The sequence below is a fragment of the Apium graveolens genome, chromosome 3, assembly GCF_009905375.1.
Source record: "Apium graveolens cultivar Ventura chromosome 3, ASM990537v1, whole genome shotgun sequence".
Lineage (NCBI taxonomy): Eukaryota > Viridiplantae > Streptophyta > Magnoliopsida > Apiales > Apiaceae > Apium > Apium graveolens.
This window is the reverse complement of record NC_133649.1, coordinates 15,837,548-15,852,994: the sequence shown is the minus strand read 5'-3', so window position 1 is coordinate 15,852,994 and position 15,447 is coordinate 15,837,548. Positions and strand designations below refer to the sequence as shown.

At 33.9% G+C, this 15,447-nt stretch overlaps 2 protein-coding genes across 3 annotated transcripts; one reads left to right on the top strand and one right to left on the bottom strand.

Annotated features, from left to right (window-relative positions):
• Window positions 1–50: 50 nt before the first annotated feature.
• Window positions 51–5,818, bottom strand: LOC141711814 (protein FAR-RED ELONGATED HYPOCOTYL 3). Of its 2 annotated transcripts, none has more exons than XM_074514495.1 (8): window positions 5,645–5,818; window positions 1,377–3,604; window positions 1,242–1,298; window positions 1,007–1,066; window positions 857–922; window positions 641–709; window positions 505–552; window positions 51–413 (listed from the first exon to the last, which is right to left on the bottom strand). In XM_074514495.1, the coding sequence occupies exons 2-8, from the start codon at window positions 3,555–3,557 to the stop codon at window positions 363–365; spliced, it is 2,532 nt and encodes an 843-aa protein (XP_074370596.1). In that variant the 5' UTR covers window positions 3,558–3,604; window positions 5,645–5,818; the 3' UTR covers window positions 51–362. The 2 variants fall into 2 exon arrangements, with proteins under 2 accessions (XP_074370596.1, XP_074370597.1); XM_074514496.1 differs by lacking the exon at window positions 5,645–5,818 and adding an exon at window positions 3,832–5,617.
• Window positions 5,819–9,310: 3,492 nt separating this feature from the next.
• Window positions 9,311–15,161, top strand: LOC141713929 (putative protein S-acyltransferase 19). The gene is made up of 9 exons (XM_074517488.1): window positions 9,311–9,355; window positions 10,197–10,310; window positions 10,613–11,020; window positions 12,083–12,151; window positions 12,263–12,334; window positions 12,429–12,557; window positions 12,669–12,749; window positions 13,075–13,275; window positions 14,103–15,161. The coding sequence occupies exons 1-9, from the start codon at window positions 9,311–9,313 to the stop codon at window positions 15,159–15,161; spliced, it is 2,178 nt and encodes a 725-aa protein (XP_074373589.1).
• Window positions 15,162–15,447: the final 286 nt, after the last annotated feature.

The following is a 15,447-nucleotide window of genomic DNA, read 5'->3' as shown; positions in this document are numbered from 1 at the left end:
TTGGTAATATATAATCTATGTATTTGAATAACAAGGTGTGCGAAAAAAGAGGCTGGACAAAGTGTTTTATCATCAAAATGTGATCTGTATAAAATATACAGGAATACAAATACACTTGAGCACTCATTTTATATGACATCATTGGTCATATTCAAGTTTGGAATTCAATACAAAATGAAACTTGACCATGTATCATAATACAATTGGTACAAAATTTTAGTTTAATTTAAATACAGAATTACAGACTGTGAACAAGCTATATAAGGATGTGTTGAGCTTTATCGAAAATAAAAACACTGTGCTTGTTTGCTTTTTATCAAGTCCATTGCAGGTAGTATACACCCGAGCAAGGCACCCTGTACTCATGCTTGCCTTGATCCACCATCATGTGCTGCTCTTATATTGGCTTCATCCTGCCAAATATTGGGAAATCACTTCATACAAAGAAACGTAATATAATTATATCTAGTCCAGACAAGAGAACATTTTTTTTATAACACTAACCCGAAGGGGATATGTAAAACTTGCTGGTCTAAAAAACTCCATCTGCCCCTGCAAGTAAAGGTCATAAATTTTATTATATCAAACCAAAATTAAAATGTACAATAACTTGGTACTTGCGACCCGAATCAAGCTGTACCATCTGTTGTATGTTTGGCTGGTTGCCATAATAGCCATCGTGATTTGGTGCAATGCTATTCAGTTGTCCCTGGAGTAGGAGAAAAGAAATTCATATTTGAGGGACATTAACCAAATTTGTTTATATGGATAATACACTAGAATTGTCTTTGACTGTAACAAGAATACTTTGTCAGAATGACTTCTAAATCTACTGTACTACTGTAAAGGTATGTACCAGGCCCTGAATATTCTGTTGTCCATAATAATTATCACGCGATGGACCCATTAAGTTCAAGGGTACCTGCACAAGAAAATCACCCTAGTTGATGAGAAGGATATTACGAATGAGAAGCACAAAAGACATTATCAATTACGACATCCATACCATTCCTTGTTGAGTACCAAAATAGCTTTCCAGGTTGACAGGTCTAGTGTTCATTTTGTCCTAAAAAAAATATATTATAAGATCACACTGAGTGCTAAAGTCCATATGAGGGACGGTAAAACAAGCTGTGTGTGGTAAAACAATCATTATTTTGCTAGCATCACTTTCAAGTCCAATCAGGTAAAAGCAAAAAATCTAGATACAGTAGATGCAAATTCTGGCAAGCTACACATACCAGATTTTGCAAGCTGTCATCTGCTCCAACACTGATGATATCGGCCTCCGAGTTTGTCTGCAAAATATATAACCTTCAGCTAAAATTCTTGTGATACGGCAAACATGCATATGCCAATCAGAATTTTTAACTAACCTTCCTTTTCTTAGTCGGATTCTTCTTTCTATTGGTTTTGATTGTGTTTGTGCTTCTACTTTGATTATCGTCTTCAATACAAAGCAGACCATGATTACCTGAGGTACCAGCATCCAAGAGATCTCTGTTGGAGTCCAGATTCAAAGTACCAAAGGTATCTTCCAGTGCACGAAGTGCAATAATATAACTTTGTTGAGATAAAGACCCTTCTTCACTCAATTTCAGTGCTCGTTGGCACAAGCTGTTGTACCTCTGCACCCTTGACTGCACCAGTTCAGATCCTTCGACCATTATATGCCTGAGTTTAGCATCTCTCGTCCATCGCTTTAGAACATATTGGGATGGAATGGTGGAAAGACCGCATATTTGAAGAACAAGAAGGGTATGTCTACAAAGAAAACCTTTATATTCGAACATATGACACATACAAAGTACTTCTGACCTCAATTTGTTACAAGTAACTATGAACTCTTGCTGCTTCTCAAGATCGTGAATTCTGTAAGTTGTGGTTGCTCCTTCCTCCCTCTCATTTCTAGGCATACAAGCAACTGCACCTAAAACCTCAGACTGGAATTTTTTAAACAATGCATGTGTGTATATGGCAGATGCATGCTTCTCGAAAGGTGATGGGGACCTCAATGCAGGTTGCTTGTTCCATGTATCAGAATCTGCCTTAGATTCCTCTTCATACCTGTCCTGTAAAATAGTTTCGTACTGTCTTAGAAAATCCTGCAGAGTTGTCTTTTTGTGCACATACTTGTCAAAGAAAGAGTTTACACTCTCAGATCTCTGTGCTGTAGACATCCCAGCTAATAATGCACCATTCATGTAGGTTGGCACCCATTGTCTGCGGTCATCATAGAGTGAATTGATCCAATCATTTTCTTTTAACTCAAACACATTCACAAATTTCTGCCACCTTTTTTCAAATTCCTCATCTGTCCATGATCTGTAAATGCATTTCAACAATTTTGCCATGAACTTATCATTCTGTTTAATTACATGACTTAAGGTTTCAGAAATTTTTCCTAGTATATGCCACATAAAATAGCAATGACGGACAGATGGGAAAACCTCAGATACAACTGACTTGAGGGATTTGTCTTGGTCAGTGATTATATATTTCGGAGCCTGTCCCCCCATTGCTTTTAACCATGTACGCATCACCCATGACATTGTTGTCGGGCTTTCATCTGAGAGTAGTACACATCCGAGCAACATGAATTGATAGTGCTGATTAACCCCAACAAAAAGAGCTAGAGGCATTTTATAACTGTTCCGGAAATAAGTTGTGTCAAAAGAAACAACATCGCTGAAATTTGTGTAATCATGCCTACTTTTGGCATCAATCCATAACAAATTTTTAAGACGTTGATCTTTGTTCACTTCTACTGCATAAAAGAAGTTGGAATTCATACTCTGCATCTGCACACAGAAGTCAAGCAGCAAGTTTGCATCTCCTGCTTCAAGAGCCAAACTAAGACCTTTATCAAACGGACTTTTCGAGTCGTTCCTGAGACCAACCACATTCTTATACTCAGCAAATTGTCTTGCCATTGCAGCATACATCTTTCTAGTCTGTTCGCTAATAGCTTGGGCAGGTAAAAGTTCGTGATTGTGCTCTTTCACGAATCTATGTATAATCCATTTTCCATCTGATCTTCTCTTTACATGCATGCTGGCTTTGCAGTCTGTCTTTGAACACAATCTTCTGCTGGATGAATTTTCTGGATCTTGTTTGTTCCCTTGTCGACTTCGTGGTTTATTATATGATTTGTCATACTCACGCTTTGTGCCGTATCTAGAACATGCAAATTTTGCATCAATAAATTCTCTCGAAGTCTTTGAACGACGACTATTTTGTATTGCAGTATTGAAACCCATAGACCTGGCATATTCTTGATAAAAAGAGTATGCTTCCCCATGAGACCCAAATTCCATACCAGCAAGTGGCTCCAAATTTGTATCCTCGTTACCATCAAAAACATCGACTGCCTGAGAATTTATGTTCACGTCATCTTCCATAAGCACCAAAGTGCCGCTCAGTCCTGCACTGTGTAGTTTATCTTCTTTATCCAATATGTTAACAAGTCCATTTGGTTCCTCTTCTTCCTCTTCCTCTTCTTCTTCTTCTTGTTCCTTTTCATATTCACCGGAAGGTAACCTAAGATCTATATCCATTATGAGAAAAAAGGAATTATTTCCGCTTCCTCCTTTTCAGAGGATACCTGAGACGTAAAAAAAATGTCAGCAACTAAAAATCACAAGAATACTAATCTAAAATGTAAACACTAATCAAGCAACATAATGAATTATATAATGCATACAATCCAGTAATAACTGGCTCTTGAACTGATTTTACATAGCTGATAATGGAACGCGTACCTGGTTTACACAATTACCAGAAAGAAATAAAACAAAGGGTTGCAAAAATATAAAGTGAAATATGACTCGCCTGGATTATGTGCTGCTCCAGCTGCTAGCACTACCACTAAAGTTAACACTGGCAATTTTGTAGGACAAATACCCACAGTCATCATATGCTTTTAATGATTTATTCATATTATTATATATAGCTCATTAGGCATCACTTCCAAACAACAGCAACTACATCTTCTGGGCCAACTCGATTGGAAATCTAATTTTAAGCATTGTCATGTAGAACCAAACATTGATGCGCATGAAAAAAACCATCAAGAATATATATATATGTATATATTATATATATATATATAAGACAGACCAGTCCCAGCAGCAAAAGATCTTAAAAGTATTTTCAGAGATCCTACAAGTACATGAACTTTATGTTTTGACATTCCAACCTCAGATCCATGTTCTATTTGCACAGTAACACAAAATAGTCAAAGGACACAAAGGTCAAATGGCCAACATAATTAAATCAAAATAGACGCTCACCAAATTCCACTGCCTACCCATTTATCCTGCATAAAATTAAATTATTTACAAAACATCTAACCATGATACTGATGTACAGCGGAAAGGCATCTGACAAAGCTATACTTTCATGATACTCTTATCTCTAAAGTCGTATATCCAAAGGTTTAAATTACAAAGTCCTCAATACAAACTCTCGAAAAATATAAGGCTATCACAGCCATTATTATAAATCTTAGGCAAGGGACTTGTTAATTTTGCTATCATCAAACTAGATAGGCATGGCTACATGAATCATTACATCATGCTTTCAAGGTAATAGGGCTGTCTACGCAGTGCTCAAGGGAACTCATTCAGATAAATTTATCTCAGCAGTTTACTTTGGTTGAAGACGACTGGTATATTTTACTGACCTGCCACCGACTATGAACTTATAAGATATGTGTTAAAATCCTGAAATATAATTCAGGTAAACAGTTGGTAGAAAGAGGAAGCAAAACTAAATAAAGTTCCAATATTTTATAACTTATTGCAAATGCAATCAGAGAACTTGCTCCATTTTTTAACTGATCACCAATAATTTGAAAAGTCACTTAGTTATGGTATTCCTAGGCTCAAATTTACGGTCATGTAACTTGTCACCTTAACTAACTCTGTCTTTCACTTGTTTTCCTAACACCTCCTGTGACATACACAGACTACAAAGTTCACACAAGGTCATTAGAAACGGATCAAGATTTAAGCTTTCTTAAGCCAAAAGTAGCTCAGGTCAGTAATGCTTCTGAAAGCATACTAGTACTTTATGTTTGACCTCGACTCAACAAACTAACAGCTGCACATATCAAACACCTTTGCACATTAGGCTTGTAGATCATCATAATGAGAAAATCCAATGATTTTAAATATAACTGCTGTTTCCGACAACTATAAAGGAAGCCGCTTTCTTCTTGGTTACAGAGATATTCACAGACTAGGTAATTACAGACACATCATGGTTGAAGCTTATGTAAAACCAGAACAATCTGAGTTAAACATACTAGTACTCTCTCGTAGACCTCAATTTGACAAACTAACAGCTACACTGATGAGAACAATTAAGCTTGTACATCATTATAATCAGAAGCAAATTCTCAAAAAATAAATAAAAGGGTACTAGCAAAATTGAATTGAACACAAACAGTATTATAAAGATAAGAAATTTAAACAATCCAGGTCACACGATGCTCATCCTCAAAAAACAAGCATACATATGTGTGTGAATTTAATAAGAGAGAAAGTTAAAGAGAGAATCGAGGGGAGAGCAGTTTTGAAAGAGTCAAGATGAAAATAGAGAGAGAGAGAGAGAGAGAGAGAGAGAGAGATGTGAGTGTTACCCAAAACAAGTATTTTTCCGTAATCGTTCTACCACGCGATGTGATCCGGCGAGTGGCGGCCTTTTCCCCAAAATGAATGACGCTAATTAGGGTTTCAAGTTTCAATACACGAACGCTCTCTTCTGTTGTTGATGCCCCCTTCTTTTCACTCGCGTGCTCTATGTCTTACTACGTGTCACTCACACGCCTATTCTGTGCCTTTCCTATTATCCTCTCTGCCCCCCCCCCCTAATTACTTTTTTATTTTATTTTTTAGTTGGATATTTTTAATTCCAATGTCATAAACGAAATTGCCATTTGAGTAATTATTTTACAAACAACAAAAAGTTTTCATTAATTTTAACATAATACAGCCGGACAAACTCTAACTGTCGATACAATCAGATTGTAAAACAAGTAATATATTAAATATAATTCTATAATTTATTTTCTAATCCTTTAACACACAAAATTTAAAAATTCTTAAAATTGAAAACGAAATCAAAAATATCTCGATCAATCCAAACTGCACCAACATCTCTGAAAACAAAAAAGTAACATCACAATTAACCATATCACATTAAAAACATGACTAGACCAATGTTCACTCGTAAATTGAGATTAGAGAAGAACTACCGGAATTCGGATACTAGTTATGAATATACTAAAGGCTCTCCAATTTTATACATGTCAGATATCGACTATAAAAAAGTCGAACATGTAAACTCGTAAAAAATGAATAATCTTTGGTTGTAAAAGATGAGCTCACATTTTACAAGAGCTCCAAATTCGACGCAGACTTTTTATATCATCAAAAATTCACAACACTCCGAAAAAAAGACAAAACACATACTTCAAGAGAAAGACACACAAATACCCAAAAAATGAGTTTTATTCAAAAGAAATTAATGAGAATATGAGAAAATGAAGATATTAAGATTTTCCATCGGACCCTTCAATTTACTTGAAAAAGAACAAATACTAGAAGAGGAGAACCGATGATTCTTTTAAAATCCTCAAAAATGAAAAAATAAAAGGAAGGAAAATAAATAAGAAAAAAAATTGTCTTTTTTTGTCAAAAAATGTACTGTTGCCTTGTATAGTTGTATTAAATTCTAATGTCTTTTATTTTTATTCATAGGAGTAAAATTTTGATGGTAATAAATTTTATTTTCTTTTTTTAAAAATATATAACAAAAATTATATTATATTATCAAATCATTTCGTCTAAATTTTGGTTTCAATTATTTACGTTTAAACAATTATAAAATAATTATATTTATGCTCAACTACGTAACTAGATAATTGTTTTTACCTTAGAAGTTGATTTTTTATTTGTTTTACGAGAGCTGCACATGCACTTGGGGGTTGAGTATAGTGGGAATGGACGGTTTTAGAACTCATAACCATCCAAACCAAATTTAATGGTTTTATAATTTATTTAATCATTATCGTAACCATAACCGTTAGTGACATAATCAAACGGCCCAAATTATAGCGGTTCGGGTTGGGCGGTTTCCGTTTAAACTGTTAAAGAAAAATATGTGTATATGTGTATTAGGTAAAAAAATTATTAAGTTAATAAATTATCAATTAAACAAGTTAATCATATAATAATTTGGATATTTTAACTTTAATATTTAGATAACATGGATTCAACTACTTAAAAATATTAATAACTTATATAATGTATGTATCCTCAAATTATATAATTTAAATATTTTAATATATTCAGGTGGTTTGGATATAACGTGCGATATAAAATACAAATCCAAATCAAACCGTTATTTTCTGGATTTTTGACGTGTAAAATAACTGCAAATACACAACGGTTAATTGTAGCAAATACAGGTCAATCCAGAGAGATTATGAATTTTCAAAACCCTGATAATTTAAATCAGGCGAACTAGATAATAAGATTTGAGAGCAATTTGAATTAACCTAATTAGCAAATAGATCAAATAATATGAAAAATCTAGGAATCCAAATCCGTTAATCAATCATAATTAAAATCAACTCGCCTTAAAATCAACTCTCTTTTCTTCACAAATAAATTTTAATTAACGAAACAAGCATATACTATGAAACTTGTTATCTAACAATAACCCATCAAAATTTTATGGAGTAAGCATAGGCTATGAAAAATAAATCTGGTAACAATAATATATCAAAATCACTTTGTCAAATAAATAATTAAGCACCAAGAAAAATCACGAGAATCAAATAATAGGAACAAGAAGATATCAAAGCAATTAAATTAACTTAATCTTCATACTAGGGAACAAATTCAGCTACATATGATAAAAAGCTGAACAAAACAAATAATTAATTGGGTGTATTGGGTGTGTTAGAATGTGTAAAATACAAGAGAGGAGACTCATATATAGGGTTGGGGTCTTGGAATACAACCAGAATTCTTAAAGTAATTCTTATTCTTCTCCAATAAATATTATATTTATCTTCCAATTCCTTTGAATTCTAGAACAGTCCACCTTCTTCCTTATTTGCACATTTTCCAACTCAAATTATGATTTTATTTATTTTCCTACAAAATAAAGTAAAACAATTTATTTATTACTAAAATTACGAAAACGGACATAAAATAGGTATTAATAATATGCAATAATATGGACCTATCGGTTTTGAAAAAAATGAAATGATAACTGATCCAAACCGTTACAAAACCATAAAATTTCGGTTTATGTAGTTTCAAACGGTTAATTTGGACGGTTATGGAAATTATTGTCGTTGACTGATATTTCTTATATGGATTGTTCTATCGGTATTTGAAAATTTGTATTGGTATTGATATATGTATCTAAAATTTTTTAAAACAAAATATTTGAATTTGGATTTGACGGACATTATTTGAATACGGATAATATGAATCTCTTTTAATCAGTTTTTAATATTAATTTTTAAAAAAATTATAAATAATATAAATAATTTTTTTTAAAAAAAAATTGACCTAAGGGTTGAATTGTTTTAAGCTTGTTGTTTTCCATAAACTAATTTTTATTAATCTTTTATATTTAATTTTGTTATATTTAATATGTCAAACTCAATTGATATTCTTATATATCTATAATACTTTTTAATTATTTAATTTTTGGTAGATATATTATTCAATAAAAATACACACACTATAAAGTTTGTATAAAAAAATATTATATGTATTTAATAAAATGATTGCACCACATTTTTATAAATATTTTCGGAAAATAATAAAATTACAAAAATATTTAGAAAAAACAATATTTTTTATTGATACCCAGTTTAATAGCTATGACACCACGACACTACTCCTTTTTTTATAATTTCTGTTTGACTTATCGCCCACGAATAATATTTGATTTTTTCTGATACGAAAAATTTGTGTTTTTTATATATCGTACTAATACCAAATCTCAAGTACCTTGTGTCCCTATTCTGTTTGTCCCCACTTGTTCGTCACTTTTCTGATGCATAAATTGTGTTCTTTCTTCTTGTACAATTCATTCTTTCAGCTTCTGTCAATACATGCATACGTGCAATCATTTTGATTCAGTGACCCCCCACCTCAAGAAATCACTGATTTATCTCCTTTTTTTTATACATTGAAAACACATTTTATTTAATGTTCTTGTAAATAGTATATAAAATTTAGGTTTTTGAAGATTGAAACTTGGGCGAAACTGCTTCTCAGTGATGGTGAGGAAACATGGGTGGCAGCTACCTGCTCACACATTTCAGGTTCTATCTCCTTTTTCTCCTTATCTTTTGTGTTTTGCTTTTAATTATTCTTACCACATTTGCCATGTTATTTACTTTGAAATTTGAGTTGCTTCAATTTATTATGTAACCAGCTAGATGCTTAAAAACCTTAAATTTTCTGAATTACTTGATCAAGAAATGACTAATCATGTCTCATTAATACAACTGCATACCAATCCCCTGAACAGATTCTTGTATATCTAGAAAATTAAGCTAGGATCCTGGGCAACTTTCTCTTTTATGCAGTCACTTATATTTACTGCCTTGAGCACCATTTTGTTGCTGTAGCAACAATGCATAAACCCCTTTCTTCGTAAAGATGCCTGAGCTAATCGATAAACACTAATCTGTTTCTTCGTAAAGGCCTACTAGAAGAATACTGTCTGGCCGTTTTTCCTTACTCTGAACTTTCAATTTAATTAAATAAAAGAATGTGAATTTTACATTTCATATATCATATCTATCTAGCTAAACTTAAGAACTTTTTTCCTGGTTATTCTTATTCATGAAGTTACCGGAACTGTTTAGCTTGATTATTATAATTTTTCAGGCTGCGGAAAGTTAAGTTTTGATTTTTTTAGCTAAAAGTCTCTACCGTTTCCAGGTCCTCCTAATACTTTGCATTTATATTAAATTACTAGATGTAGACATGTGTAATGTTCTTATGTGATCAACGAATTTCTGCATTCCAGTGTGAATGAGTATATACTTCTATTCTATAGAATCATTGACAACTGTTGTTACTTTGTGTCATATAGTTTTCTGATTTCTCGCCAAGCATCATTACTGATTCTTGTTTTCCTAATTTTACCATTAATAGGTTATTGCGATAACAGTATTTTGCGTGCTAGTTGTTGCATTCTACACATTCTTTGCTCCATTTCTTGGAAGTCGCATTTGGGAGTATGCTTTGGTTGCCACATATTCTCCTGCGGTATGCCGGTTTCTTTTGTTTCATCACTGCCTTTCACTTTTTGTTTAAAACTATAGCGTATACACAATTTCTTACATGGTGAAGCATTGAAAACATCTGAGAAGCAGACCATTATTATTGATTTAGAGTGTTGTGCCCCTTTTCCGTACAAAATTGGAAACTTCAAAAACATGTTCTGAACTTTATTTAACATTACCTTTGATTCCTGTTCCATAATATCATCTATTTCTAGTATATAAACCATACAAAGACGTGCATATTTTGGTTTAGCAATGGTTTTTGACAATAATCTTTCATTTCAGGCATTTCTTGTTTTTGTTCTCTATGTAAGGAGTGCTGCAATTAATCCTGCAGATCCTGGTATTATGTTTAAATTTGATTCTGTAATGACGAATCAGCGTGATATTAGGCAGGGTGTCTCAGCCAAGAACATGCTAAGGAAAAACCATGAACAAAGCACAGGGGTACATTCCCTTTCATCAGAAGCTTCGAGAAGCCCGATACCAACACATGAATCCTCAAGAAAAGGATCAATAGAAGTAACTGGAATTACTGATATTCAGACGGAAGTCTTGAAGAGGAGAACTGAGTGCACTGCTGGAGGGATCTTATGTGCATTGTATGTCTATGAAGATTGTCGCATAAATGTGACAGCTGAGCATGAAGGCACAGGTGAAGATGCTTTGTTCTGCACATTATGCAATTCGGAGGTATTTATTTTATATTTCCCGCAAGGAATCAAGAGTTAATAATTTGTCATGTCAGGTGTGGGCTCTAAAATATAAATTGCATATAAGAATTCAAAATTCAGAGGTCTTAGACAGAGTGTAAGGATGTATTTAGTGACAACTAGCACTTAGGTAACCCACACATAAGCACACAAAACTAAATGACTAACTATGTTTTATCACAAGATGCTAGCCTTGACCGCAATTTCATGCTTAGATTTGATAATAAATAGTAGAAGAAAGCCAACCCAACTTAAGGCTAAGGTGTGACCACCATCTGTACTCTTATATGTTGTGTTCTTCGGTTCTTCCAAATATGTCAACCTTATTCGATCTTTAGGTATTAAAAGACTGGCATGTGATCAATAAGATTTCATCTATAGTATTTGGCGCAACTTTACCATATCATCTATTCTTCTCGCAAAAGTCTCTTTCATATCTTTTCTCCACATCATCTACTTGTAATCTATTCATTAGTTAATGATATACATCAGAACTTACATTTTGTGCAAATCTAGGTATCTTAATCTGTTCAGATCAGTTACAATATCTTAAATGAGAAATTGTAGTATTTATGTGGACCAAATATGACCCTACTATTGAAACTGCTAGATTGGCTTCAATCCATTTTTAAAATCATAAAGGTAAAGGGACCAAACTTTTACTGGCGTAATATCATCAATGTTCTATGAATATGGAATTATACGACATGATATATAAAATAAAGTCAGATAATAAACATTTTGTTGTAGTTTGCGAATATAAGTGAAGTATAAATGACTAATTTAATATCTTTGTAAAAGTGTTGGTAGTGAGGTGGTTTTTGCCAATTTATAAACATGTTCATATATATCATTAAAAAAGAAAAAAGTGTTTAATTTAGAGCTGGTCATGATATTGAACATAAGATTCCCGATTCACAATTATCTTCAATATGGCATGGCTTTCCTGTTACATTAATTAACAATTTCTTTAGGGTTTAACTTATTACTTCAGTTTGTAGTTTTGTTTGATAGGTTTGTTTCTTTTTGACCCCTGATGCAGGTGCGCAAATTCAGCAAACACTGCAGAAGTTGTGACAAGTGTGTGGATAGATTTGATCACCATTGTCGGGTATACCTTTCCTGATCTATGCTGAACACAAATTAGATTTCTAATAATTTGGGCCCAACGTTTAGCCCGTGAAAAAATATATCTAACTCCGGTCATTACTGAATGGTGCAGTGGCTCAACAACTGTATTGGGCGGAAAAATTACGTTACTTTTATATCTCTAATGGCGATTAGTGTTCTTTGGGTATGTTCAGATACAAACTAATAAGCATGTTGAAAACCTTTGTTTTGAATACTAACCATTTATTTCTCTGTGTCTCCACCTTCCACTTCTACAGCTAGCTTTGGAGACTGGGGTTGGCATTGCTGTTTTAGTTCGTTGCTTTGTCAGAAAGCAGAACATGGAGGCTGACATAGTTGACAGACTAGGAAAAGGTTTCTCCCGTGCCCCATTTGCAACCGTTGTGGTATGTTCATATATGGTTGGTGTATGTCTCGGCCTCTTTCTAAAACACCTTAGTCTTTATTATTATAATGAAACTGATCAAGTGTTTTGCTGTTCTATCATCTTTTAACAGGTTGTATGTACAGTAGTTTCTTTGGTAGCATGCCTACCCTTGGGTGAACTTTTGTGTTTTCACATGATACTAATTAGGAAGGTTAGTTTCGTTTTTGGTCATTGTGTTACTAATGCATCCTATGCATATTTTTGAATTGGTAGGAAACTGAGATTGCAATATGAAAGTTTCAATAATTTAAATTGCTAATGCTTCATTTCCAGATCTAGTACAGTTCAGAATATATGAATCTCCAATCACGCATTTTTTGTACAACTGAAATTGTTGTCTGAATGTGCAATGCCTGAATTTTGAAATGAGTAGTAACCTTCCGTACAGCAATAGATTGCCTTCTAAATTTTTTCAAAAAAGAACTAGAGAACAATTTTTTATCATGATCTTTAAGTTGGTTGCCTTTTAAAAATAGGGCATTACAACCTATGAGTATGTGGTGGCTACAAGGGAAAGGAGTGAGGCTCCTCCTAGAACACATGTTAACGAGCAATTTGCAAACATTTTGCATTCCCCAACTGGATCTGCTACTCCCGCCTACAATGGTGGAAGTTCTCTAGGTCGTCACTACAAGGGGGCATGGTGCACTCCTCCTAGATTATTAGTGGATTATCAGGTATTTGGCTAACTGGATTGTATGTAAAACTTCATTTAGCTGATTTTATATGATTACAACAATATCTTGATTTTCCAACTTCCACTCAGTTCTTTCACAGAATATAGTTCTAAGCTTAATTTCTTGAAAGAAAATGCTCAATGGTAAAATCTGCACCCACCATTCTTAAAACATGAGAAATAATTTGATGGTATGCTCCTCTGTCACCCAAGAATGAATGATCTCATAGTACTTAAAATGCGCTCTTCAGTTTCTAGAGGAGATTATTTTTTAGTTTAGAAATCTTGAAATTCATTTGGCAGGTTCATCGTCTGTTGGAAATTGAAATACTTATCCATATAAAGGGGAAAAATATGTGTGTTTATGTGTGTGCGTATGTATGTGTTTCTCCGCTTAAATCTGTATCCTATGTATTCTTACTTGTCTAAATATTAGTAATAGATACTCTTTTTTTGTAGAAGAAAGAATTTCATCTGAGATTTCATAAAACTTGTATACCCTAGAGACCTGATTACTTGATTAAAATTAGATGAAATAATGTTATTTATTAATTATTTTGTTTCGAAACAGTCTCTAAAAATTCATTTCTTCAATCTTTATTTTTCTTTCGAGAATTAAATTCAGTTCCTACAGTTTCAGATTAAGTTTAGAATTTTAAATTGCCGGTGTTAGTTGATGGATTGGTACATATAGCTGAAAGCCCAGCTGCTTTTGATTCTTCAAGTTTTATTTTACTGTAGAGTTTCTGTTCTTTCATATGCAAAATCAAGTTGTAAACGTCATATTCAAGTCTGTGTGCAATCTTTTCTAAAACTTGAATATATCAGGAAGAAGTTGCACCTCAAATTGATCCTGGAATAATAGCATCAACAGTCAATCAGGAAGCAGTGAGATGTACAGAAAAGGGAAACAAGATGCTCAAAAAGTCTGTTCGAATTAGTGCTTGGAAGCTCGCGAAACTGGATCCAAATAAGGCTGTAAAAGTAGCAGCAAAAGCGAGGGCATCCTCTTCTGTACTACGTCCTGTAAATAACAATGGTTTGGCAGATGCTGAACAGAGCTCCAGTGATGTGAGTTTGAGAAGTAGTTTCAGTGTTGACATTGGACCAAATAAAGACACTAATGATGTTGTTTTATCTTCTTCACGGAACTCTTTCCCTCCGAGCCAAGGTTGCAGGGATGAGTATGAAACAGGCATTCAGATTTCGAGGAGCTTCAGTAGTCCGGGTCATGTTCACGAGTATGCTTTAAGCCCTATCCCAAAAGCACATGACTTGAGCTCCAACTATAATGACCAGCCTTCATCTTTGAAAACCACTTTTGCAAGCAACAATAGTCCATTAGTCCATAATTCTGTAGGAGTTGATGAACAATTTACACAAAACGATAGTACTGATCCGCCTCTGACATCTCCTTCTCTAGCTTCTGGTCAAACTCAGTCAACTTCTCTGAACAGAGACATCAAAAAGATGTCTCTTGTGTGGGACAAAGAAGCAGGAAGATATGTATCGGTGATTGTACCAGCTACAGACACTCAGACCGGATCATCTTTGCAGATAGGATCAGAAAACTCTAACGTAGGATCTGGAAATCATGATAGACATTCTGCGTTCCCACTTCAAGAACCTCCGCCTCCTAGGGGTAAGCCTGATATCGAGAAATCAGAAAAGCCTAATATTGAGAAATCAGAAAAGCCTACATACTCCAGAGAATCGATTTTCTTTGAGGGTCCTTTTTTCAATCATCCCATCAGAAATAGTATAAAAAATAAAATGGGTTCAGGTTCACACGACAGCCAAGTCAGGCCACTTTGGAAGTCTCCTTCAGAATCCAAAAGCCAGGCATCCTCAGAAGACCCTCATGTCTTCATACCAAGAGGTTCATAGCAGATATTTCATTTATCAGACCTGGTCCAGAGTAGTTAACTTGTACTTTTACACAGGATCCCTGGCAGTAATGTAATTTTAAAATGCCATGTTTTGGAGCTGATATTTACATATGCAACGGAGCTCAAGAAAACATCAAGATGATTAATTGTGAGTGCAACCCTCCCAAAATGTGGTTGTCCGAAGCAGTTTTATGATGGTTGTAACTGAGTTTATGGGGTTTGTTGCTGCTGGGATAGAATATATTTAGTCTCTTGTACAGCTGAACTGATACATATATTCAAAC